Source organism: Schistocerca gregaria, chromosome 3 (assembly GCF_023897955.1).
Source record: "Schistocerca gregaria isolate iqSchGreg1 chromosome 3, iqSchGreg1.2, whole genome shotgun sequence".
NCBI classification, from domain to species: Eukaryota; Metazoa; Arthropoda; class Insecta; order Orthoptera; family Acrididae; genus Schistocerca; species Schistocerca gregaria.
The window spans coordinates 525,773,033-525,800,611 of NC_064922.1; the positions used below are offsets into that span (position 1 = coordinate 525,773,033).

The window sequence follows — 27,579 nt, forward strand, 5'->3', positions numbered from 1 at the left end:
TTTATATGAAATGATGACTGTTGACTTCAAAAGAAGCACACTTAAATTTATAGGTGATTATAAACAAAGAAAACTCTTGTGGAATGCTGTTTCCAAACATTATTTGAATAATAATTTGAGATGTGATGCCCTGAGCGTCAGGTATTCGACTTTATAAGTTTTGAAGTAGGAAAGAAGAAGAATAAGGAAGAAATTTATGAAAAGAATGTATGAAAACTGTGGATGAACCTTCATGCTATGATGACTTAATAGCACAATAATCGAAGAGCCTAAGATCTGAACAAAACGAATGATACGGTATGTGAAGGGAAACGAAGGACATTGATGAGGCAAAAAATAAGTATAAAATTGGAAAACACAGTCTTAACTGTGCTATTGATAGCTACAATGCCACAGCATAGGTGCAAATTCTTATGTTGGCACAATGACACCGACACCAATGACAGCGCCCTCTAGCCGGCATTGTGCAGTGTACTGTTTCTCCTGTGTGGAATTGGGTTTCAAAAAAATGTAAACTAAATATTATGATAAATTTTATAAATAACTGACAAGTACGCCAAAGAAGAAGAGATAGAACTACAATGGACATGTTATTCCATGGACTCTTGCGCTTATATGCATGAACTATCTTTGCTTTGTCTTTCACTTTTCTTATCTGTTTGGATTCGGACCTAAGAGGACGTTCTTTTGTAAAGCTTATCTTGCTGTACAAGCTGATAATGTAAGTTGTACTTAAAACCCGAAAAATATAGTGGTTATTTTCTGAAAAGAATTTGTGTATGTGGTCAGTTAGTTGATTGTCTGATACCTGGATTGTCTCAATAGATATGGGGCTTAACAAAGGATTTTCATTGTTAGGAGCCATCTTAGAAAAATCTTTAACATTTTTCTTTTAGCTCATCTACGAGATGTGCCGTCGGTTAGGACCGTTAACCTTATTTGTGATCCCACGAGACCAGAGGCAGCTACTAATAATTTAATAGTTTTACTTACAGATTTTCTTTGTATAACGAGATAACATTCCAGGCAGAAAAGATCTGGTCACAGGATTCCAGTTCCATTATAGGATTTCATTTGTAGTTGTTACTCTTGTTCTCTTATATTGGGGAATAGAGACGAAACCACGATGTTAAGTTACATGTTGCAGTAGTGTACATCGAACAGACTTGGCAAATATTCTCTGGTGCAATAAGCACACGACTTCTCACGAGCCAGGAATAATATCTGTAGCATTTGGTAAATAAGAAAAGGACAATTAACTATCGACGATTACGTAACTAAACTGAGAACTGAGCTAGTTTACTGAGTGCTTATGCACTTCGGGCTAAATTAAACAGCATATCACACTGTTAATAATATTCCTACATTAGTTATTTCTCTTTTATGCTGAGTCATTGCATTAATGTGTGTTTCTTTTTTATATAAGTCACAGCTCATATTCATTCGATTGCATTACACTGATAACAAAGAAAAAGAGTCACAAATAATTTTTATTTTATTTCATTACAGCAGCTCTATGAGCGCCGCTACAGATTCAGCCCGTTTCATTCTGAGTAGACGACCAAGCAATATTGTTTCTATTTCATAGTGGGCGAGCCACTACAGATTTTGATTGTGTAACTTTTGTGAGCTTTGATACAGTGCAAAGTTAGGTACGGTATTCACATTATGTATTCAAGTAATAATATTGCGATACAGTAAAATCATTTCTAAGAGCACTACCGAAAGAGCTCTACTTCACCTGTTCCTCCTAGCTTCCTACATTCGGCCTACCCTTCAGTTTACACTAGCAGACTCACGCACCGCCTTCCAGGGGGGATACAAAATGAACTGTTGTTGGTTCTAACATCTGTGGGAAGTTCTTGACAATAAACAGTATTACTGATGGATGACTAAGACCATAAGCAAGTGATCTCTGACAGACAGTGGAAAAATGACTTCAGCCAGTGCAGACATATCTCTGCTGTATGGACTTCGCTATAATGAGGTGTGTCCTTTATAAGATATGGATTGTGTTATTGTACATTCCACATCCAAAACAGAAGAGCATCACATTGGTGACCTGTTGTTGTTGTTGCTGTCTTCAGTCCTGAGACTGGTTTGGTGCAGCTCTCCATGCTACTCTATCCTGTGCAAGCTGCTTCATCTCCCAGTACCTACTGCAACCTACATCCTTCTGAATCTGCTTAGTGTACTCATCTCTCGGTCTCCCTCTACGATTTTTACCCTCCACGCTGCCCTCCAATGCTAAATTTGTGATCCCTTGATGCCTCAAAACATGTCCTACCAACCGATCCCTTCTTCTAGTCAAGTTGTGCCACAAACTTCTCTTCTCCCCAATCCTATTCAATACCTCCTCATTAGTTACGTGATCTATCCACCTTATCTTCAGTATTCTTCTGTAGCACCACATTTCGAAAGCTTCTATTCTCTTCTTGTCCAAACTAGCTATCGTCCATGTTTCACTTCCATACATGGCTACACTCCAAACAAATACTTTCAGAAACGACTTCCTGATACATAAATCTATATTCGATGTTAACAAATTCCTCTTCTTCAGAAACGCTTTCCTTGCCATTGCCAGTCTACATTTTATATCCTCTCTACTTCGACCATCATCAGTTATTTTACTTCCTAAATAGCAAAACTCCTTTACTACTTTAAGTGTCTCATTTCGTAATCTAATTCCCTCAGCATCACCCGATTTAATTTGACTACATTCCATTATCCTCGTTTTGCTTTTGTTAATGTTCATCTTATATCCTCCTTTCAAGACACTGTCCATTCCGTTCAACTGCTCTTCCAAGTCCTTTGCCGTCTCTGACAGAATTACAATGTCATCGGCGAACCTCAAAGTTTTTACTTCGTCTCCATGAATTTTAATACGTACTCCAAATTTTTCTTTTGTTTCCTTTACTGCTTGCTCAATATACAGATTGAATAACATCGGGGAGAGGCTACAACCCTGTCTCACTCCTTTACCAACCACTGCTTCCCTTTCATGCCCCTCGACTCTTATGACTGCCATCTGGTTTCTGTACAAATTATAAGTAGCCTTTCGCTCCCTGTATTTTACCCCTGCCACCTTTAGAATTTGAAAAAGAGTATTCCAGTCAACATTGTCAAAAGCTTTCTCTAAGTCTACAAATGCTAGAAACGTAGGTTTGCTTTTTCTTAATCTTTCTTCTAAGATAAGTCGTAAGGTCAGTATTGCCTCACGTGTTCCAACATTTTGACGGAATCCAAACTGATCCTCCCCGAGGTCTGCATCTATCAGTTTTTCCATTCGTCTGTAAAGAATTCGCGTTAGTATTTTGCAGCCGTGGCTTATTAAACTCATAGTTCGGTAATTTTCACATCTGTCAGCACCTGCTTTCTTTGGGATTGGAATTATTATATTCTTCTTGAAGTATGACGATCATTTTGGGACATCTGCATTAATGGCATAGCTACACTGCTGCCATTGTGCCCTTGTTGCGCTGTGCACTTCACCCATGTGGAGAGCAGTTCTCGCGCTACAGTATCCAATATTGTGAATAACATTCTCCGTGCACCTAAAATTATCGAAAGAGACAGTGACTCTCATCATGAAAGTGCTTTGACATGAACGATGAGGTGTGTTGGACAACCTACTGTGTGATCATGCAATGGACTCCATTCCATTCGCTTAACTGGACTACTTTCGAACCACATCAATTCAACTCATTGGATTCGCATTCATTTGCTTGAGGTGAAGTATCATCCATGCTGTGTATGAATTCATTCATCCCAGGCCTCATGCTGCTGGCTGAAGTGCCTTCTGACTTGCTCACTGCTCATCATGTCAACCGTATATGGAGCCAAACTGCACAGCTGTTCTTCCTCTAAGGATGTCATCATAGCAATCTATTGGACTGGGGGACTCATCTTAAGCTGCCTCCTTTTCGGCCAGATCAGCTGTGATTCGCCAATGTGGAGAGCATTTTTGCTTCAAGTCAAGTCATAAGTAAGAGCAGAAAATTTGCCACTCTCCTTAGTCACTTAAGTCAACATGGGGATACCATCAGTGATATCACCCTCAGTCAATAAGTACAAGGATGCTCTCCGCTGCCTCGCCCAATCCCAAGAAGCACAGTTGCACCCCATAATCCATGATGAAGATTTAAAGGCCAGGACTCTGTTCGAGATATGGCATCGGTCCCACTCTCAAATAGATTTGTACTTCATGCACGTCATGTACAGAATATCTAAGCTGCCTAGGCACATGGAAAGATGATGCCAGCTCTCATCCACCTCGCTCTCATTATGACAACAGACTTTTCATTCTAGACTGCATCAGTAGCCAATGGTTCCTTGTCGGCAATACTTTACCACCCCTTCTCCACTGCTGACACTTTCCTGCTCAGGCACCCAGCGTTGTGCAACAAATTACTCGAAAATCCGACTCTGTAGACTCAGACTTTTATGGTGGACATGAGTTTTGATGACATTTTCATCTGGGCATTCATGGTTGCGGGTGTTAGTGAGCCAGACTTTCTCTAAAACTTCCATTTGGTTCCTAATCTGTATGGCGGCGTTTTTACTCATATTGCTAGCAGCCACTCTATCACAAGTGTAGTCAACCACGTCCCTTTGGAGCTGTTCACGTTATACAGCAGCTTCCACCACTTACCTGAATACCTGATTGCCGCTGGTACCTTCAGAATGCCCTCCACGCCAACGATCGCATTCAGACACTACAGCAGCTGAGATTCGACTCGTGATGAACATCCACCTGCAACACGCCAATGATACCACCCTGTGCAGAATTGACAAACCTGAAAAGGGAAACCATGTCGCACAGAGCCTTCCCGACCTTGAAACTCTTTCGCAATCTGCAGATACATTAACAGCATCATCACCATTTGCAAACACTAATATCAGAACCGCGCTTTTTACTCGACCTCCTCCTGAAGTGCCTTTGTGCTCCTCCCCACATGACCACATGCAAAACATAGTAGATGTTATTTGACTGTTAATGGTTCCCACAGAAGACGGCAGGAGCCTTAAACCATGGGAGGTTGTAGAGACTTTAAAGACCTTCTAGGGGCCACAAAAGTACTTACACACCTCAACAATATAATGTGTATACAAGAATCATCATAACACATCCAAACATCATAAAACATCAAAACAAAATTACATTAATGAAACACATGAGAACAAAGCGTAATAGTTTAAATGAGGCAAACATACCAAGTGTTCTTGCTACTAGGATGAAGTTAAAGTGTCTTTTTTGCTTAAATAAGTTGGAAATGTAGACATATCACCACTGATGAGTCACTGCGAGGACGAGTGGCGCGAGGCAGCGTGGTGTTGTGTTGTCCTCAGGGGGCAGCGTAGAAGCTGCTGGCGGTAAGGGGGTGTGGTCGTGGCCAAACCCTTTCACTGGAACTCAGCGCAGTGGGGTATGAGGGGAGATTCACATGTCTGAGCACATTTAAAAAAGGGGTTAACACTAAGGGAGCACTCACTACGCTGCACCAGTCCTTCCCACGAATTTTTAACGCAATTGAACTCTTCACATTATCAGGTAATACAATCGAACTCTTAAAACTAAGGGAGGGCACCTGCCTGATAGGGTTTTCTGCTTAGTTTAGTTTTTATCTTTTTTTAGTTATGGGCGATATGCGCTCTGAGGCTGAGGTTCTGTTACCATGGGGGGGGGGGGGGGGGGGCATAACTGTCTGCAGAATCCCTTTTTGTACAAAGTCCACATTAGTACAATAATAAGAATGACAGTGGCTGGTGTTATCGTAGCACAGAGTATAATGGTGGTATGTAGTTCGAAGGCTGTTTGACATTCACTTTAGTGTGCTACCAGGCGATCATAAGAAACTTGTCATTTTTCATGTTTTAACAAGTCATCAGTTGGCAATAGGGGGTGATCACTTGATTTATTTGATGAAGCAGGCAAATCAATTGACAAGGAAATCACGAATGAGCTTTCAGGTACAAAAAACATAAGTAAAGGGGTATGAATACTAAGTGAGTAAGCCATAGCAGCATGAAAGGTTATAAGTGGTGTTCCAACATGAACCGTTTGCTGAAGATCTGTACAAGGGCGTACCCAGGATCTGAACTAGGGGGGGTGGGGGGGGGGGGGGCAGGTCACACTAGTCTCAGGAAACAAGGACTCGAGACAACATACAGAACTTCTTCTTAAATAAAACAGCAAACCAGTGAAAAACTGCTTTTAATAAACATTTTAAATACAAGAATACACTTGTACAATCCGAGAAAATATACAGCATTTCTTATTAAATAAAACAGTAAGCTAGTGAAAAATTGCTAATATTTTCTGGGGGGTGGCAGCTACAACCACCCCCCCCCCCCTGCCCCTCGCTGGGTACGCCCATGGATCTGTACGGAGGCTATGTCAGAGTGGCAGCTGGCTGCAAGGCTGAATCCCGCACTACGTCAGAAAGGTGCAAAAGTGGCCACGTCCGTCAAATGCCACAATGGCTCGCAGTGCACATGTATGCTATGAGATGGGCACAACACAACGCTGCCAAGAGACTTCTGGATTGGAGTAGAGATTTATGGAATTCAAAATGAGCAATGATGAATATAAATGTCACAAAAAAGGGGGTATAGCGTTACTGAATAAAGGGACTAGATGTGTGTAATCGATATGGTTTATTCGACAATGACCAAGAAAACAGAAGTGGGATTACGCTAGATGCATTGTTATAGTGTGTTCTGTTTAAAATTACATTATGTATTAGTAAATTGGTTCATAGGAGACAGATATGTCACAACAATTACGTAGTTAGGCGTTATACATAAAACATAAACATGAAAATATAAAAATGAGGTACACAAATATCATATTATATTGCTGCATGTGCTTTATCAATAAGAAAACAAAGTTAGAAGACTGTTTGGGCTGACTATCCAAGTGTAGTAACGTTCACATTGTGAGAGGAAGTTTCTCATGCATCAATATATTTGCTAAGCACCATAACATGAGAATGACAAAGAAAAGTGACTCCAGTTTGGTGCAGATGGGGCATCTTGTTGCCCAGGACTATAAAAGTTGGGTTCCTAATCTCGGGTTCAAAGACTGTGTCGTTGAATGTCAATGCTGTTGATAATGAGAGGCGCTACAGTCTGGAACCGCGCGACCGCTACGGTCGCAGATTCGAATCTTGCCTCGGGCATGGATGTGTGTAATGTCCTTGGTTGGTTAGGTTTAAGTAGTTTTAAGTCCTAGGGGACTCATGACCTCAGAAGTTAAGTTCAATAGTGCTCAGAGCCATTTGAACTATTTTTGATAACGAGAGGAGAAAAACAAAACTCAACGAGAGCTAAAGACTTCCATATTGGAAGCAGAAAGCGCAAGGAATTGAATTAGAAAAGATTAAACTGAGCGTAATTTCTGAAGGAATTTTCCGTTATGATGTTGTAGTCTGCACGGCCCGTCGTTGACACGACGGTATCGCCTACTTAACTGTGTATATTACATTGCTGTGACTCCGACATAGCTGCTACGTACTTCTTCCTAAAACTCGACATCTGTCACAAGACAAAAACTTTACGGCGCGACCAAATTCGCCGTCCTTATGACTCCATACTGCTGGCCTCATCTGGCCCAGCCAGTTGTTTAAAACTCTCATCTATCCTTGGGTGTATCGCAGTGTCCTCAGACATGTCATACAGTTAAATGTTACTACTTCAGTAGTCTGAATTTCTTTGGAAAATACAACTGAAAAACCGTGTCAAAGAAGGCTCAAGTTTTGAACAGTGATTTCCGCTTACTGGCGGTTTAGATGCGGGCTAGATGCTCTTCGCGTCTGATGGTGCCTGATCAGCTGTCGTCAAAGAGCACGGAACACTGTTCTCGTGAACTCTTCTTCGACATCAAAGATTAAGGTCTGTGTTAGTCCACATGGACTGAATAGTTTTGTTGATATTGACAGATGAAAGTGGTTAGGGTGGTCTAGGCTGTGAAACCGAAATGTGAAGGAATGACTTTAGACAGCTAAGGGTCTGCATGATTACCAGTCGCGTCACACCAGTTGCGTGCCCTTGCAGGTATGGTTCTCTTGTTCATCCAACAGACTAAGTATAAGGCCAAAGCTTGCTTGTCCCGTGAGCGTGATTCACTCTGTTTACATTACCTATCATGGGGGTAGGCGTGTGGTATGTCCCTCCATATAAACATTTAAATACAAATGAAATAAAGCATGGTTACATCTTAAATTACCCTTCCTAATTAATTTCTTACCTAAGACATCGTTACTACTAAACTCTTAAATAATTGGCAATACTCGGCCACTTATTCTAGCATACTTCAAATCCCACAAAAATAATTATCATCCTCAACCTAATAACACAGTGACACATGGAAACACTAGGTTGATACTATACGAAATTACTGGTGCTGGCAAAACTCTAGCAAGTCTCTCCAATAAACTGATAATAACATATAGACAAAATAAATAATGGTGAAAATAATACATAGACCAAATGAATAATTGAACGAATACAGAGACATAAGTAATTGGCAACTCATCATAGTGATACAAGCAGTGGCAAAACAGCAACAAAAGCAAAAGTTCACAATATTAGTTCCCCTATACAAAACATCCTTATACTCCAGTTACATTTCGTAGCAAAATGAATGTAAGTATCCCCTGGTATTCCTTTATGCTCTAGTTAACTGATAGTCTTTGCTACTTCTACCTACAAGAAAACTGTCATGAAGTCATGGCAATGTTATATGTAATGTCACGTTAATACTACCTTTAACAAGATTCTGATGACAAGTGGTTTTATGTTTCCTTCAATGAACAGACCAATAATTATTAAACATATGATAAGCTGTTTCCTGTGTTGATTTGTATTCGTCATTGTTGGTATTTATCAGTCTCTCAACCAGTAGTTCCGGAGTGTATTTGTTGTTCCTTTTGTTCATTCACTCACTCACCTGCTTCTCTATATCCGTTATAGACGGCCTGTCAAAGCTGGTTGCCTCTGATAGACGTCGATATAACTTACCTGCTGGTACTTTTGTTTTTAATAAAATTAGAGTTCATTTGCTATACATAAAGTGTGTATGGAGAAAAGTAAGTTCCTTAGTATTGAAAATGTGCGTAAAGTTATTCAAAGGGTTCGTTATATAATGGTTAAGAATTCTGTGTTGAGATCCAGAGCTGTTTGTAGCGGTAAGAGGCAACAGATGTCGCGCTCGTGAGATTGTAAGTTTCTGACTGTACAGCTGACAGTACGGCTGCGCCCGGTTTCGACTGACTCAGCGGCAGTACTGGCTTTCACGCTGGGTCCGTCCTGTTGCTATGCGTTGAGTTTAATTCCTTGGGATGGACACAAAATTTCCTTCCACAGTTAGCTTATGTGGTTCACGACTGTTATTCATGGAGGATGTTTTCAAGGAACTCAGATAACTCAATCGTTATATATATATATATATATATATATATATATATATATATATATATATATATATATGTGTGTGTGTGTGTGTGTGTGTGTGTGTGTGTGTGTGTGTGTGTATGTGTGTGTGTGTGTGTGTGTGTGTGTAATTTTTTACTGGGGTGGTACTTAATTTGATAACCAAATTATTGTGCACTATTGTGCAGAGCCATCAATACCGAATGATAGCGCCAGTACAAGCACTGATATATTGACATAGGATTTTAATGAGTGTCAAGAGTAGTAAAGCCACTTATATATTTAGACTCTGCAGTAAAATAAACCTCTGGAAATCCACTCTATGGGTTTCAATACTTTTTAATAAATTTGATAACTTCATACAATAATGTGTTATTTTATTACAAATAAGTGACTGTAAGGGTTTTTTATCGCATTGTTTGGGGACATTTTGCCACTTTATAATGCATTTCTCCACTTATTTGAAGACTGAACCCATTATTTTGGCGTGACACAAACACTGCATGAACTCAAACAAACGAGTCTAGTTCTGTACTTTTGAACATACCAGAGAAAAATGAGAGCAGTTGCTGTGGTTCATTGATGATAGCGGGGGAAGTGACATCCTGCAATGACAGTCTAGTTGGACTGTGGTTCGAGAAAGTAGAATGCCTTTCAACTTTCATAACTCACCCTTATATTGGCATGACAACATGTAAGTAGGTGTTTCAGTATTGTAGTTGAATTACGCAAGTAGTGGTGGTATGGGCAGGCTGCATGTGTAAAGGGACACCCACACGAGGCATGCACATACATTTCCCACAGCATAACTACACATGCGCATTTGTGCATGGGTAATTTTCTGGAAGCAGAGGCTGGTGTGTAAAGTGTATTGCTATCCATGTTTGGTGCGATTCTTTGCTCTTTTAAGCAGATGACAGGCAGTTGCCCACATGTGTTTGATTGTTTTGTGTGTTGAGGGTACACTGTGAATCGATTTATGTGCAATAACGTCTGTTGACTCGAACGTTTATAGATGGTTACATACAAAGAAAAACGTCGCATTGAATACTGTTTCTGTTTATTTAAGCAAAATTTCGAGATGCATTGCCCTGAGCGTTACATATTGGATAAAAAGTCTGTACTGCAAAGAATAAGGCACCATAAGTTTCGAAGTAAAAAACTAAGAAGAATAAGCCAAAAAATTATGAAAAGTATGGATAAAAATTCATGCCATGGTGACTTACATGCACAAAAACTGAGGAACCTGATATCTGAAAAAAAGAAGTGATGACGTTTGTGTAACTTCTCAAAAAACGACTAAAAATAGGAGTGGAGCACAAAAATGATGAGGAAAAAGTACAACCTCTGTTCTAGTGACTAGCTAAGGCGTTTCTTACAATGGACAGAGATATAAAACAATCAAATAATAAATTGCAATTTTTCCACATTACAAGTTCCAAATCTGATAGAATTGAAATGTTTTGTTTTGTCACGAGCAATAAATAATTCACACAGATATATACCGACAAGTCACTAGTTACTAGGTAACAAAATTTTATTGCCAACCTTTTTGCTACGGTATCCTGAGTACAAAATCTAAAATATTGTTGTAACCTCTTTCTGAAATTTGCTAACAAAACGTTGTCATCGGTTTGTATTTCTTGTACCTCTGTTGTTCACATACTTATTTACCTACAGTCACTTTTGCGTTTGTTTCTGTCCCCTTTTCTTCACAATGAACGCAACATAATCTTCCAAGCACAGAAGGGCATTCATAGCAGACTGCTTGTGCAATGAGGCTGTGCGAATGTAGCTCTGTGGAGTCACCCGGAATAATGTCGCTGCCTGAAGTAGCTCAACTAACCTCACTGGACTAGGAGTTAATTTACTCTGATCGATGTTTGTGGCAAGGTGTTTTCTACCTTGTAGGACAATAAAATGTATTTGTGTGGAATCGTATGAACTGTTAGTTTTTATTATATGTAACTACAACCCCGAGAAACAAACCTCCCGCAGTGGTGACTCCGAAGTTCCAGAAGATCTGCGTTTAAGATGTAAAATCTCCCACGCTCGTCCATTGTCCTACAATGCCACAGCTACCTCCTGCTTAACCGTTTCCTGCTATAAGGGACGTCAGTCTCACTTCTTCGTCAACACCTGTGAATTCCACGAACTTTTCGTACATCAGTTTGGTACAATTTCGCTAAAACTTTAGGCAAAGTGGCCATTTCGGCAGTGAGTAGTGAACCAACGACAATTCTTCCATTGATTCTGCGTCTATCAAGCCAGAGTCACGACCTTTCGCACAAACTGGCCCATCACGTGTTTCGAATTCTCAGTATGACCTTACCAATGGCAGCACTGTAATGACATTGGGTGACTGTTTGACTAGCAATTCTGTTATGACAACGAATGTTATTCTGAGTGAACAATGGCGTCCTTACATTCCAGTAGTCAGTACACATGTTGCTATGAGCTTTCTTATGGGAAATAATGACACTTATTCCCGTGGACACTCCTTTAGCGCCAGTTAATCTGCATGCATTAACATTCCCAGTGTTTTGCAAAACTATACAGACGTCCACCAGAGTGCCACGATAATTGGTCAATGGTCAACAAAGGCCCCCTCTAAACGATCCTCAAACCGTTGCCAACTATTTACCACACCCCAGGCAAAGTAATATGGGTTCGAGTGATCTTCCTGGATAAAAAAAGCGAACTACCTGACATGGACTATGTCATCAAGCAGCATTCGACAGTGTCATCTGCGTCGCCACTGCCGCCACGTCATCTGAGTGATATCACATCTTCACCACTCATTCTGTAGTCACTTGCAGCTGCCACTGCTATGCATGACTTTCACACACTGCAACTCCTCCATGTGTGTGAAATGCCCGGATTCAGCACAACTGCTTTACCAGATTCATTACCTTATGAGCATACCATGTACTCAAAGAATCTGCCAGCTCCAATGGACCAGCACTACGCAACACATACTGCGAGTCAGACCCCCCTTCATGCTCGGCTCACATCTAACGTGCTGCACATACCTTCATCTCATTACCACGTGATTTTTCCCTATGCTTGTGTTCCTGCTGTGTCTACAGTGCCATGTATCTCTTCATCATTTTACGATGTGCTGTTATGTGATGGCTCTGCTCCTGCCGCATCTACCACGCCAGGCAATGCCCACTGCATGATAGTGCCAGCCTCACATACCAACGGCCCTTACCATGCTGCACGTCCTTAGTCGAAACTCCCTTCATTGAACGTGGACTCGCCTATGCTATGGTTCGCTCTTAGTGAGTACACATTGCAGTCCGCAGGCATCACTGAGAAATATGAAACTGCCAAGGCACTTCTGCTTCAATACTTATCACACTCACCAAAGCAACAACTTCATCTAGTGATAAGCGAAATATCACTTGGTCACAGTACATCTTCCATGCTGTGGCGTAAGCTTCTCTTGCAAATTGATACAAGCCTATTCCCAACCATACCTTTTAGACTGTTTGTCTATTAAAACTGCCAGAGAACATTCAAACGGCGATGCTCGATTTCAGACTAAATCTAGCTGACAGAATGCTAGTGCTCACACAGCACTACTCGTTGATTAACTTTTATCATGACCACAGTACAGCTGACAGTGTCCCCACCTACATCGTTGGCAATACACGACCCTAGCCAAGTGTAGCCAACAACTGTCCCACCTGCACTCCAGGCCACTACTGCGCATTGCACTGACCATACAATTCCACGTGCAATGGTCAGTTGCCATTGCCAACTGACTGGGTGGTGACGAGATGCTGGGGCTGGACTTCAGTTAAGTAGTTTTAATTCGACATGGTACCACGGTACTATAGGTTTTAATTTTAATGTTGACTGTGCCTTACTCTGGAATGTTATAGTTATTTTATGCTTCTGAAGAAGGCCAGATTAATTTAGCCAAAACCTGCTAAAGACCAACTGAGTCTGATTCTTCAAAATATTACTTTGTGTCTTCCTCAAAACAGATCAATCAATGGCTGTGCTCACCGCACCACACCCAGTGTCACTGACAGTGCCTCCACAACCACGTTGTCCATTGATGATGGTGTTACAATAACATCAATCACTATGCCCTCAGCACCCAACTTCACAACAGCGCATCTGGCTGTAGACTATTTGTACCATCCATGATGGGACAGTTCATCTCATCAAAACAACCACCAGCCCTCTGGTACACTGTCGACCCCACGGCCTATCTCCCAACAAATTCAAAGCAGCAAAAGGCACTGTGGACAAACTCTTGTGTGCTAATGCTGTATGGCTGTCCAACAGGGCCTGGGATTCTCCTATCAAGCTCATCCTCAATAATGATAATACTAGGCGATTGTGTTGTGATTATCTGTACCTTAATGTTTAAACTGTAATAGACAGCTACTCTGTACTGAACTTACAAGACTTCGCGTGCAGTCTTGCTGGTGCCACTATATTCAATATTGTTGACTATAGAAGGGCCTATTTACAGATACCTTTGGCTGGCAAGTATATACCAGAAACTGCAATAATCACACTACTCGAGTTTTCATTTTCGTCTTGTGCATTAAATAACGCGGCCCAGACCTGGGTGAGGTTTATTGATGGGTCTTTATACTCTGTATATCTAGATGAAATGATAGTTTTCTCGCAGTCACCTGATGAACGTGAGATTCATTTATGTACCGTACTGAACAAGTTAGCGACACACAGCGTCCTAATTAACAACGATAAATGGCAACTACAGCTAATTGTGTGTCACCTTTGTTGGATGTTTGGTTGACATTTTGAGGATACATTCCACGCCAGAGAAATGGGAAGAAATCTGCCCCCTCCCGCCACCCCCCCTTGAACTATCAAGAACTATGATTTTTTCTTAGAGTCATCAGTTTTTACAGACATCACCTCCCACACCTTGCTGAAACACTCTTGCATATGACTGAGTCGCTACACAGTAAGAACACCACTCTTAAGTGACTTGGACGCCTGAAATGCAGGCAACCTTCAACACGATTAATTCAGACCTCACACGGTTTGTACTCTCGCTCTTCCATTAATGAACACACAGCTTGTGATCAGTGCAAAAGTCGGCGACCACACGAGTGGCGGAATACTGCAACGAAAGATTGTCAGTGTAACACAACTGCGGCACTTCTTCTCTTGAAAGTTGACCGATACTCAGCAGAAGTTGTCGACTATCGATTTTAAGCTCTGGGGCATCTTCGAGGTGGTCTGCTATGGCCAGAATGACATTGGAGGACGCCCTCTAACCATTTACACCGAACATAATCCTCTTCCAGATGCGATCAAAAACCCTTCTGTTAACAACACACCAAGGTGCTTTTGCCATCTCGAACTAGTCTCACAATTTACCACTGATATCAGCCATGTCTGAGTTGCAGAAAATGTTGTCATGAACTACCTGTCTCGCTTGAGGCCACACCTACTCAGCTGGATTTTGAACTACTCGTTGATGCACGGGTCACAGATCCTGACCTACAAAAACTACTCACTGGACAAGTCACTGGTTTACAACTAGAATAGTGCACAGTGGTAGGAGACACCAAACCTATTTGGGGTGCTGCATCACATGAGAGTATACTATGAGTCCTTCTGCAATCCTGTCATAAAACTGTGTTCAGCTTGCTGCACAATCTTGCACATCCCAGCATTCACCCCAGACTCAAATTAGTCATGGAATGCTTCTTTTGGTCCAATGTGAAGCGTCACTGCCTTGTATGGAAACTTTGAGAAATTCACTATCCTAAAGGGACATTTTCAACACATTAATATTAATTTAGTCAGGCCACTCCCTAAGTCACAGGATTTGAGGTACGTCTTATCCATGATTGACGGTATGATGCAGTGGCTTGAGACCGCCATGTTACCAGACATTTCAACTGACACATTTCCCAAGGCCTTTGTTTATAACTGGATTGGCAGCTTCGGTTGTCCTATGTCGCTGATGACTGACCAAGGTCGGCAGTTTGCGTCCGCCTTCTTCTATGAAATGTGCCCGACTTTGCGGGTGCCATCATTTCCATTTGACTGCCTACCAGCCTGTCGGATGGCCTAGTAGTATGATGGCATCACATGTTGAAGGCAACATTAATCTGCCACTCGTAGTTATGGACTGATGCCCTGCCCTAGGTGCTTCTCAGAATTAGGACTGCTCATAAAGAATGCCTTAATTACTGAGGTCATATATGGTCAGCCACTCTGTTTTTCTTCAGACTTTGTCTATGATGGTGTAACTACAGCAGACCATGACCTGCTTCAATTAGTGTAGTGAATGTACGAGCACTGCCCATCCATCACGCAAATCCTACGATATTTGTTCAAAAGGAGTTTAACATCTGTTCCCAAGTTTTACTGAAGACAGATGCCACCAAGCCAGCTTTGGAATCTCCCTACAACGGTCCATATAGCGCAGTCAGGTTGTATACTGACACGTTTATCAGTATCATCTTAGGGTTGACCACTATGGTGTCTTTATACAGACTGAAATCTGCATATACTTTAGCTGGCTCCCCAGTGGCATGCCCTGCATCGGCGCCTCTGCAGGCAACAGACAGCCACTTCAAAGTACAACTAAATATGAGTGACTCTCTGCCAGGGTGTAAATCAAGAGAAACAAACACATTTCTAAAAGAAATGACGCTCAGAGACGAAAATGCTGTCTGCAATGGCAAACTAACCAACAGCTGGAATGTAAATATGATCTGCAGACAACCTTATTGCATTAATTGAAGTAGGCAATTTGAATAACTATTTATTCCTTCACAGAATTTCACTGGTTAGCCAACATTGGCTAGCCCCAGATACATGCGCACACTCGCGCACACATTCACACTGCTGACGAAAATGTATCTATCATCTATTGTTTTTACTGTTTTCAGGAATAAATAAATCAACTTAATGTATGTAAGAAAAAAAGCGAGTCGTATAAACTTCCTAATTTGTGAGACCAAGCAGCGCATAAAGAGTGGATTATATGCAATAAATAGCTCCAGAGAGAGATGTGACATCTTTTAAACTGAAAATTAGTTATATTTAACCAAAAAAGCCAGTTTTATATACTTCGTAAATTGTGAGACTGAGCATGGGTTATATGCAGCAAATACCTCCAGAGTGTCTTGTAGTAACTATTAAACTAAAAATTAGTTATTCAGAATGTCTATATGAACGAATACCAAAAGATTCTAAAATATTGATAGAGTTTCGTGTCTGCAGATGATATTTACATGCTGACTGTTGGTTTGTTTGCCACTGCTGGCAGCATTTTCGTCCTTAATGTTATTTCCCTGATTTACCCATCTGTGATATCTACTTTCGGATCCAACCTTTATGTTTCGTTTTCCTTGTACTTAAATCTTGTCACAGCTCTAAGGGCTTAAACTGCACTATACATTATTGCCGCCAGGGAGCAGCGTTGATAGGAAAGTGGCTCAACAAAGTACAACCGTGGGGAACTTTTTGGGGCTTGAGAAAAGTTGCATCACCTAAGTTGCGCCACTAAAAACTGCGAGCTCACATATTAGTCTGCAGTATGCCACTAGCTGTGGTGACACTTCTGTTGCGTTTGTGATGCCTTGTCGATAGGTATTCATATTTGATTCGAGATAAACGAAGAGTGGTATGTCTGCAAGGGACTTGGATTTTAGTTGGAGGAGCTGTTTATGAATTTGTGTTATACAAATGTTATTGTGAATGATAGTGTTCTTTGCTACAAAAGTTCTTGGTATTCGTTAAATGTATAAAAAATATTAGAGAAACATTGTGTATTATATTTGGAATAATGGTGGTGGCCATTGGTTTTGAAGGTAGTGCTAATAAACTTGGAATTGGAGTAGTAAGGGACGGAAAGGTTTTGGCAAATTGCAGGCGTACGTACATCACTCCTCCCGGTGAAGGTAAGCATTTGCCATCTGATTATAGAATCTATATGTTAAAATTCAAAACCAACAGACCAACACATTTGAGCTGTTGCGCTTAGGCGAGTTTTCTAAAATCAATTCTTTTTATGTGGCTTGATCCATGAATGCATTTCTCTTTGTAGTCTGCTTGGTGTAGAATGGAATTGATTAGGTGTCTTTTATTATGCTACGTTGCTCTTCTGCCAACAGCACTTATCTAAATGAGACTGAAGGTTGGAAGAGCGCCTCTTCCACCTCCCAAGAACTGACTTAATGGCCCCCCACATCCTCTCTATAGTATTCGTACAAGCCCCCATTTCATAGTTTTTAGACTCTAAACTATGGTTAACAACTAAATGATTGTACCCCTTCTCACCCAACCCCCTATAAGAAGAAGAAGCATCTGAAACTACAGTGGAACCCTGTTCTATAAGTTCCTCAATTAACCCCACTTATTCTGCCTTAGACCGCCCCTCCACAACCCTGAAAGCACATTCCGAGCACCCACCCCCTGGTTCAACAGCCCCACCACACACACACACACACACACACACACACACACACACACACACACACACACACACACACACACAGAGAGAGAGAGAGAGAGAGAGAGAGAGAGAGAGACCAACCACAGACTTACCCCTGCCATACTTCCTTTTCCCAAACTGCAACTCACCCACCTCCACCACAACCCAAGGCCCACTAAACTTACCCCTGTACTTAATAAACTCACGGCAAAACAAAAAAACCAATCAAGCACACTCCTCTCACTCACGCCAGTCTCATGCGCGCAAAAACTCCATAACAAAAGTAATATGTCAACAACACAATCTTGCACATGCGCAACCTAGACTTCTCGAACCAGGAACCATGACGTATGGAGTGCCATAGGTTATCCCTCTGGCACCACCACATATAACCGTCCCTGGTCCGAGATGCTGGAACTTTTGCCAATGTCATTTCCTTCCGACACACAGCACACTTGACCACCTCTGCGATCAACCCAAAAAGCTGTAGAAATTTGATCAGCTCCAACTGTGTCGGGCCCATCATAGCTTGGAGTTGCACATTACTTATTTTATCTGTCATATCCATACCTAACAAGACCTACAAGAAATTCATTTACTCACATTAACATGTGACATACAGGAAACAGCACAACAACAACTTTCACACAAAACCACTAAATCGTTAACTCACTGAAACCAATTCCTCTCGAAACTCAGGCAAAACTCAGACCAGCCACTAGACTCGGTAAGACCAAACTGAACCCATTACATCACAAAACACGAAACCCCTAAACACACCATCAGAGGGCACCATGAACCCCAACACAATGACACCTACAAACACGCCATATTCACAAACCATACTCTGCACCGTCATGACTCACATGCCTCAACAGCCTTACGTTGTGGGCCAAAGTCGACAGGTGGGATCGGACGCTTTGGTCGATGCGCGAGATGGAACAGTGACATAGTAATGTCTAATCTTGTCCTCACTGTTCCTCACAATCCATATGTGAGCGATACACAGGGATTGTAATGTATTCCAAGCTCCAGTGTCTAAAGCCAGTTCTTGAAACTTTGTTAATAGATGTTGTTGGGATAGTTTGCATCTACCTTCAAGAAAGAGTCTTCCAGTTCAGTTCCTTCAGTATCTTTGTAACACTCCTCCATGATTTAAATAAATGTGACCATTCATGCTACCCTTCTCTGTATCCATTCAGTATTTACCTGTTAGTCCTATCTGGTATGCGTCCCACATACTTGAACAGTATTCTAGAACCAGTCACATGAGAAATTTGTGACCAATCTCCTTTGTAGCCTGATTGCACTTCTCCAGTATTCCACCAATAAACCGAAGCCTACCATCTGCTTTACCCACAATTGGGCCTGTGTGATCATTCCATTTCATATCCCTACAAGGTTATATTCAGGTATTTGTGTGAACTGGCTGATTCTAGCTGGGACTCATTGATGTAGTCATAGGATAATGTGTTTTTTCGTTTTGTGATATGCACAGCTTTAAATTTCTAAACATTTAGACCAAGTTGCCAATCTCTGGACCACTTTGAAATTTTATCAAGATCTGACTGAATATTTATGCAGCTTCTTTCCGATAGTACTTCATTATAGGTAACTGCATCATCTGCAAAAACTCTAAGGTTACCATTAATACTGCCTGAAAGGTCATTAATAACAACATGAACAGCAAGAGTCCCAACACACTTCCCTGGGGCACACCCGAAGTTACTTCTACATCTGATGATTTTCCATCCAAGATAATATGTTGTGTCCTCCCTACCAAAAAGTCCTCAATCCAGTCACAAATTTCGCTTGATACCTCATATGATCATACTTCTGACAATAAGCATAGGCATGGCACAAAGTCAAATGCTTTTCGAAAGTCAAGAAATATGGCCTCTGTCTGACTGCCTTGATCCAAAGCATTCTGTGTGTCACGTGAGAAAATTATGCATTGTGTTTCAGTGATCAGTGTTTTCTGGAATGCATTCTGGTTGGCATGGAGGAGATCATTCTATTTGAGATACATGGTGTTTGAGCTCAGAATATTTTATAAGACATCTACAACAAATAGATGTCAAGGATTCTGGCCGGTAGTTTTATGGATCACTTCTACTACCCTTATTGTAGACTGGTGTGACCTGTGCTTTTTTTCCAGTAACTGGGCACAGTTTTTTGTTTGAGGGATTGTTGTTAAGAGGGGCTAACTCAGCTACAAATTCATATAGAATCTACTAGGGGAACCTTAGGGCCCTACAGCTTTGTTCAATTTTACCTGTTTCTCAACACCACTGACACTTATACTGATTTCACTCTGGACTTGCATTCATCAGTACAGCGATTCAAAACTGCGTTCGGCCATCCTGATGTAGGTTTTCTGTGATTTCCCTAAGTCTCTTCAGGCAAATGCCATGATGGGTCCTTTGAAAGGGCACAGCCAATTTTCTTCCCCATCCCAATCCTATGGGACCATTGACGTCTCTGTTTTGGCTTTTTTGTCCCCTCCCCCAAACCAACCAACCAATTTCGCTACCGAGCGAGGTGGCGCAGTGGTTAGCACACTGGACTCGCATTCGGGAGGACGACGGTTCAATCCCGTCTCCGGCCATCCTGATTTAGGTTTTCCATGATTTCCCTAAATCGTTTCAGGCAAATGCCGGGATTGTTCCTTTGAAAGGGCATGGCCGATTTCCTTCCCAATCCTTCCCTAACCCGAGCTTGCGCTCCGTCTCTAATGACCTCGTTGTCAACGGGACGTTAAACTCTATCCACCACCACCAATTTCGCTATTCTTTACAGTGACATGAGAATTAAATTGGGGCAATTTTCCTAGGTTTCCCTTTGCAAAGGAATATTTGAAAACAGTTAAGCATTGCAGCTTTTGCTTTGCTACCCTCAAATTTAGGTTCTGTCTCATTCACTAGGGACTGGACACATATGTAGGTGCCAGCGACATATGTCTAACATTTCCTCGGATTTTGTGAAAGATTATTTGAAAATATTCTGCTACGGTAGTCATTGAAATCTTCATGCCTCGTTGTCTTGACAGCCAAATGCATTTCGTTCGGCATCTCTTTATCTCTAGCCCTACACTTTGTTTTATGCCTATTATGCAGTAATCTCATTTTCTAGAGAAGTTCTTTACAGTGGCTGTATACCATGGAGTTTCCCTCCTGTAATGAAATGCTCTGCTAGGTACATATCTATCCAGTGTGTGGTCAACAATTCTTTTAAACTTGAGTCAGTGTTCCTCTACTCACTGCTGCCCTGTCCTAAAAGTTTAGAGTTCCTCATTGAGGTATGTCACTATTGTTTTTCTTCTTCTTCTTCTTCTTCTTCTTCTTCTTCTTCTTCTTCTTCTTCTATTTTCCCCTAGTTTACTGAACACACGAATCTTTCTGCTTGTTTTAGTTGTCCTTTGTACTTTGTTAATCATTGTTGCCACAACCATGTCATGGTCACTGATACCAGTTTCAATAAGTACATCCTCAGAGGTCAGGTCTGTATGCTGCCATTAGATCCAAAACATTTCTATCATGAGTGGGGTTCCGAAATATCTGTCTACGTGGTTTTCAGACATTTAGCAATATTTGCTTGTTGGATTATTAAAGTCTTCATTGGTGATTACAGTATGATTGAGGATGTTACCTACAAGTGAACTAAGTTTTCAGTTACATCAGGACATGAGTTTGGTTGGTATTAGAAGGATCTATTTACTGTTTTATGCCTACTCCTGATACTGAATCTTGCTCAAACAATCTCCCATGCAGCTTCAATTTATATCTCGGTAGATTTGAGTTATTGTCTGCTGTGACAAGTACACCACCTTCATTTCTGATTATCCCATCCTTTAGATATAGACTTAAATTTTCCCCAAAAATCTCAATGCTATCAATTTCAGGTTTCAACAACCTTTCTCTACCTAGAATTACGTGAGCTTCACTGTTTTTCAAGGGCACTTCAAACCCTGGCATTTTGTTGAGAATACTTCAGTAGGTAACTGTTAGGCATATCATTCAATCTTATGCTGATTCTTCTGGCTTTGCTACAGTTGCCGTTATCTGGATTGGTTGGAGGGTTACCTGATCTAACAAAACCCTTGTGTGCATTCCCCACACAGTCAGTTATCTTGAGTAGGAGCCTCTGATGTGTAGTGCACGTGTAACCCATTTAAAGGGGCCCAGCAGTTCACAACCCTGTGACCAAGTTTAGGAAGTTGCACCCTAACTTGTCACAGAATCTTCGAAGTCTGTTGTTCAGTCCTTCCACTCGACTTAAAACCAAGGGGCCACAATTAGTTCTGAGGAAAATGCTGCAAATTGTGAGCTGCTTTGAAACTGTGTTCACAAGGCTGGTCTTCTCAACCTACTCTGCCAGTCACTGGAATGAGCCAGGTATGACCTTGGAGCCTAGACAACAGGTCTCATTTGTTCCAATGTGCGCCACAAAGTTGCACCCTGTTCCCTCAGTGGCTGCCGGATAGTCCCTTCAAAATATTGAATGAGGCCCCCAGGTATACACACTGAGTGCACCTTTCTTGTCTCTTGCTGCCATTTCCCTAAGGGTACTATAATTCGCCATACGATTGCATGTATTAATATCTACAGAATAATTGTCTAGGGGTTATACTATGCAGATGAAAAGGTGTGTGAGCACTCTTTATTGATTTGTTTGTATACATGGGATTGTAACAACAAATACTACTCCAAGTGGATGTCTTTTCTGTTGTTCAGTTAGTGTCATTGGCTCTTTCACTGTGTGCGGTTGTTGGCAGTTCATTTCTTTAGGTCATAACTAATCAGCTGATAGTATACAGTAGTCGATAAGAATTGGTAAATCTAATGATTTGTTTTGGCAGAAGATATGAATTGATTACTTTTGTTTTTTGGTTGATCTGGCTATTACGGGGTATAAAGTTGGTTACTAGTTTTTGTATGTATTTCTTGTTCATATATTGTAAGTTTCTTGGAATATGATAGAACTTTTGGGGATATTGTTGTGTGTTGAAGAAGACAGTGAATGTGACTGGACAAAATCTTACTATGGTGATGAACTGATCTGTTGTGTGTTCCAGTCAACATTTTGAAAATTATGTGGAGCAGTTCCGAAATTTTCCACTAGCCAAGGTTGTGATTATGCATAACCTAAGAATGCAGTTTAAATCTTACGGAATATGCTCCAACTCCTCCTTGCTTTATTGATGCATTGTAGTGTCGAAATCAACAGCACATATAGTAAGATTCTTAAGGAAGCTGAAATGTTTATTCAGACCATAAAAAGATAATTTTTTATGTAGTTGCCTTCCAAGATCAGTTTCAGAGAGTATGCAAATAAAAAAGACAGGCTCATTGTTATGGATGCACATGTGTTAATGTGGGGCTAAAAAGGAAGCAGTTTTGTGTCCTGAGTGTTTACTGGATGGGCAACTTGTTTATGTTTTCCAGGTTGTTTTAGGTGTAAAATTATAGAGAGTAGAGACTATACCTGTCCATTAATTTTGTACTCATTATTTGTTAGAAGCACATCAAACCTCGTAAGAAGTAGTTGATGCTCTACTTGTATGTTTGAGTCAATCTTTTTTTTTTGTTTTTTGTTTCTTTACAGGTTTTATGCCTGGTGAAACAGCGCAGCATCATCGATCCAACATCAAAAGTTTATTAAGAGAAGCTCTGACAGAAAGTGGTGTTAAACCAAATGAGATTGATGTAGTTTGCTACACAAAAGGCCCCGGCATGGGAGCTCCGTTGGTTGCAGTTGCAATTGTGGCACGTACAGTGGCTCTTCTGTGGAACAAGCCAATTGTGGCTGTTAATCATTGCATAGGGCGTATCCTTTAATGTTATTTAAAGAGCATATAATGTACATTTGACAACACAGAACCATTCCCAAAAAATGGCTGAGTCCCATATTGTATACATAAAAAAATCTACTCACCAAACAGCAGCAGAACACATACATAAAAGACAGTTGTAATTGGCAAGGTTTCATAGCTAGTGGGTCCTTCTTCACACAGGAGGAAGAGGGGTAAAAGAAAAGGACTGGGGAGGTTTAGGAAAAGGGGTAGATTTCGTGGAAAGTCACGCAGAACCACAGGTTCCTTCTCATTCCATACAGCAAGTCTCCCCTGACCTGCGGTTCTGAGTGACTTTCTGGAAATGCCTTACTGCCATTAGAATGTAATGTAAGTAAATGACTATTTATGTTCTGCCTCGCCATTGTTTTTAATTTACCCCAAATGATACGATCATTACTGAAATGATTCTGTACATATTTTCACCAAGATTCTGATTAAAGAAGTGTTGAGCTCTGTTGGGAAGTATTAGAACTGATTTCTCACTGTGTCTGAGGCATACAGCAGTGACATACCATTACCGAGCTGGACAGTGACAAGAATCTTGATTTTGAAAGTGCTGAATTTTTTTTTTAGCTTATTTGCTTGTAGGGCTTTAATATCTGAAGTTGAGTAGCTGTTGCAACAATATTCATTTGATTAAATTCTTCACTAAATACTATTTCATTTGCTGTAATGAATTATCTTCCAAAGTGAGCAGCGTAACTATGAGGTTAGTTTTATAGCACAAGATGGCGTATTCCTAATATGGAAGTGCGTGGGTTTCCTAAGAAGTTGTTGTTGTTGTGGTCTTCAGTCCTGAGACTGGTTTGATGCAGCTCTCCATGCTAATCTATCCTGTGCAAGCTTCTTCATCTACCAGTACCTACTGCAACCTACTTCCTTCTGAATCTGTTTAGTGTATTCATCTCTTGGTCTCCCTCTACGATTTTTACCCTCCACGCTGCCCTCCAATACTAAATTTGTGATCCCTTGATGCCTCAGGACATGTCCTACCAACCGATCCCTTCTTCTAGTCAAGTTGTGCCACAAACTTCTCTTCTCCCCAATCTTATTCAATACCTCCTCATTAGTTATGTAATCTAAGCACCTAATCTTCAACATTCTTCTGTAGCACCACATTTTGAAAGCTTCTATCCTCTTCTCGTCCAAACTATTTATCGTCCATGTTTCACTTCCATACATGGCTACACTCCATACAAATACTTTCAGAAACGACTTCCTGACACTTAAATCTGTACTCAATGTTAACAAATTTCTCTTCTTCAGAAACGCTTTCCTTGCCGTTGCCAGTCTACATTTTATATCCTCTCTACTTCGACCATCATCAATTATTTTGCTCCCCAAATAGCAAAACTACTTTACTACTTTAAGTGTCTCATTTCATAATCTAATTCCCTCAGCATCATCCGACTTAATTTGACTACATTCCATTATCCTTGTTTTGCTTTTGTTGTTGTTCATCTTATACCCTCCTTTCATGACACTATCCATTCCGTTTACCTGCTCTTCCAAGTCCTTTGCTGACTCTGAAAGAATTACGTCATTGACGAACCTCGAAGTTTTTATTTCTTCTCCATGGATTTTAATACCTACTCCGAATTTTTCTTTTGTTTCCTTCACTGCTTGTTCAATATACAGATAGAATAACATTGGGGATAGGCTACAACCCTGTCTCACTCCCTTCCCAACCACTGCCTCCGTTTCATGCCCGACTCTTAAAACTGCCATCAGCTTTCTGTACAAATTATAAATAGCCTTTTGATCCCTGTATTTTACCCCTGCCACCATCAGAATGTGAAAGGTAGTATTCCAATCAACATTATCAAAAGCTTTCTCTAAGTCTACAAATGCTAGAAAAGTAGGTTTGCCTTTCCTTAATCTAGCTTCTAATATAAGTCGTAGAGTAAGTATTGCCTCACGTGTTCCGATATTTCAACGGAATCCAAACTGATCTTCCCCGAGGTCGGCTTACCAGTTTTTCCATTCGTCTGTAAAGAATTAGCGTTAGTATTTTGCATCCATGGCTTATTAAACTGATAGTTCGGCAATTTTCACATCTGCCAACACTTGCTTTCTTTGGGATTGGAATTATTATATTCTTCTTGAAGTCTGAGGGTATTTCGCCTGTCTCATACATCTTGCTCACCAGATGGTAGAGTTTTGTTAGGCATGGCTTTCCCTAGACTGTCAGTAGTTCTAATGGAATGTTGTCTACTCCTGGGGCCTTGTTTTGACTTAGTTTTTTCAGTGCTCTGTCAAACTCTTCACGCAGTATCATATCTCTTATTTCATCTTCACCTACATTCTCTTCCATTTCTATAACATTGTCCTCAAGAACATTGCCCTTGTATAGACCCTGTATATACTCCTTCCACCTTTCTCCTTTCCCTTCTTTGCTTAAGACTGGGTTTCCATCTGAGCTCTTGATATTCATACAAGTGGTTCTCTTTTCTCCAAGGGTCTCTTTAATTTTCCTGTAGGCAGTATCTATCTTACCACTAGTGAGATAAGCCTCTACATCCTTACATTTGTCCTCTAGCCATCCCTGCTTAGTCATTTTGCACTTCCTGTCGATCTCATTTTTGAGACATTTGTATTCCTTTTTGCCTGCTACATTTACTGCATTTTTATATTTTCTCCTATCATCAATTATATTCAATATTTCTTCTGTTACCCAAGGATTTCTACTAGCCCTCGTCTTTTTACCTACTAGTTCCTCTGTTGCCTTCACTACTTCATCTCTCAAAGCTACCCATTCTTCTTCTACTGTATTTCTTTTTCCTCCATTCCTGTCAATTGTTCCCTTATGCTCTCCCTGAAACTCTGTACAACCTCTGGTTTAGTCAGTTTATCCAGGTCCCATCTCTTTAAATTCCCACCTTTTTTGCAATTTCTTCAGTTTTAATCTACAGTTCATAACCAGTAGATTGTGGTCAGAGTCCACATCTGCCCCTGGAAATGTCCTACAGTTTAAAACCTGGTTCCTAAATCTCTGTCTTACCATTATATAATCTATCTGATACCTTTTAGTATCTCCAAGATTCTTCCATGTATACAACCTTCTTTTATGATTCTTGAACCAAGTGTTAGCTATGATTACGTTATGCTCTGTGCAAAATTCTAACAGACGGCTTCCTCTTTCATTTCTTACCCCCAATCCATATTCACCTACTATGTTTCCTAAGAAGTGACAGTGACATATTAGGATGCACTATCTCACACTAGTAGCTCGATTGAGACCCACAGTTTTAGTAAGTGACTTAACAATTTAGTCAGTACTGTGAAGCCATCTGTTGAGGATTCCGTTTTGGTGATATTGATTAGGCATCATATCACATTTGTGCAACCGACAAAGCAAGAGAGGGAGCTGAATCCACATCATCTATTTTTCGTAAAGTACAGCTTCATGTGTGGAATTCATGGGGCCATTTAACATGTGTTTTCCCCAAGAAATAGAAATATGATGTGCAAATAACCCAGCCCCTGCCATGCTTTAAACAACCTCTGGAAATGGGACTCTTCCCATGTAACAGGCATACGTGTACAGACAATGACTTTGCAGTTAACCAGGAGTCTGACATACAAGATTCAAACAGTGGAGAAAATGTGACTCCAAATGGTTTCCAACCAACTCACAAAACCAGAAGTCACATCAAAAGCCACCAGCTACAGTAAAATCAGCATGTTCAAAATCTATTAAGTAGCTAACATTGTCTTCATACAGAAAACATTTGAAACAGTTTAAAGAGAAGAATGGTGTAACAGAATCAAGGGAGACAGAAATGAAGTCTGATACAAATTTAACTGGGGACAGTGCTTTAGATGAGGAATCTGAAGAAGAAGTCAC

At 40.8% G+C, this 27,579-nt stretch overlaps 1 protein-coding gene across 1 annotated transcript in view; it reads left to right on the forward strand.

Moving 5' to 3' along the window:
• Window positions 1–17,046: 17,046 nt before the first annotated feature.
• LOC126354010 (tRNA N6-adenosine threonylcarbamoyltransferase) overlaps window positions 17,047–27,579 on the forward strand; it is a 65,306-nt gene continuing 54,773 nt past the window's right edge. Inside the window, exons 1-2 of the mRNA XM_050003324.1 lie at window positions 17,047–17,345; window positions 23,483–23,704. Coding sequence (XP_049859281.1) covers window positions 17,231–17,345; window positions 23,483–23,704 — 337 coding nt within the window. The 5' untranslated portion in view covers window positions 17,047–17,230. The remainder of the gene's footprint in view (window positions 17,346–23,482; window positions 23,705–27,579) is intronic.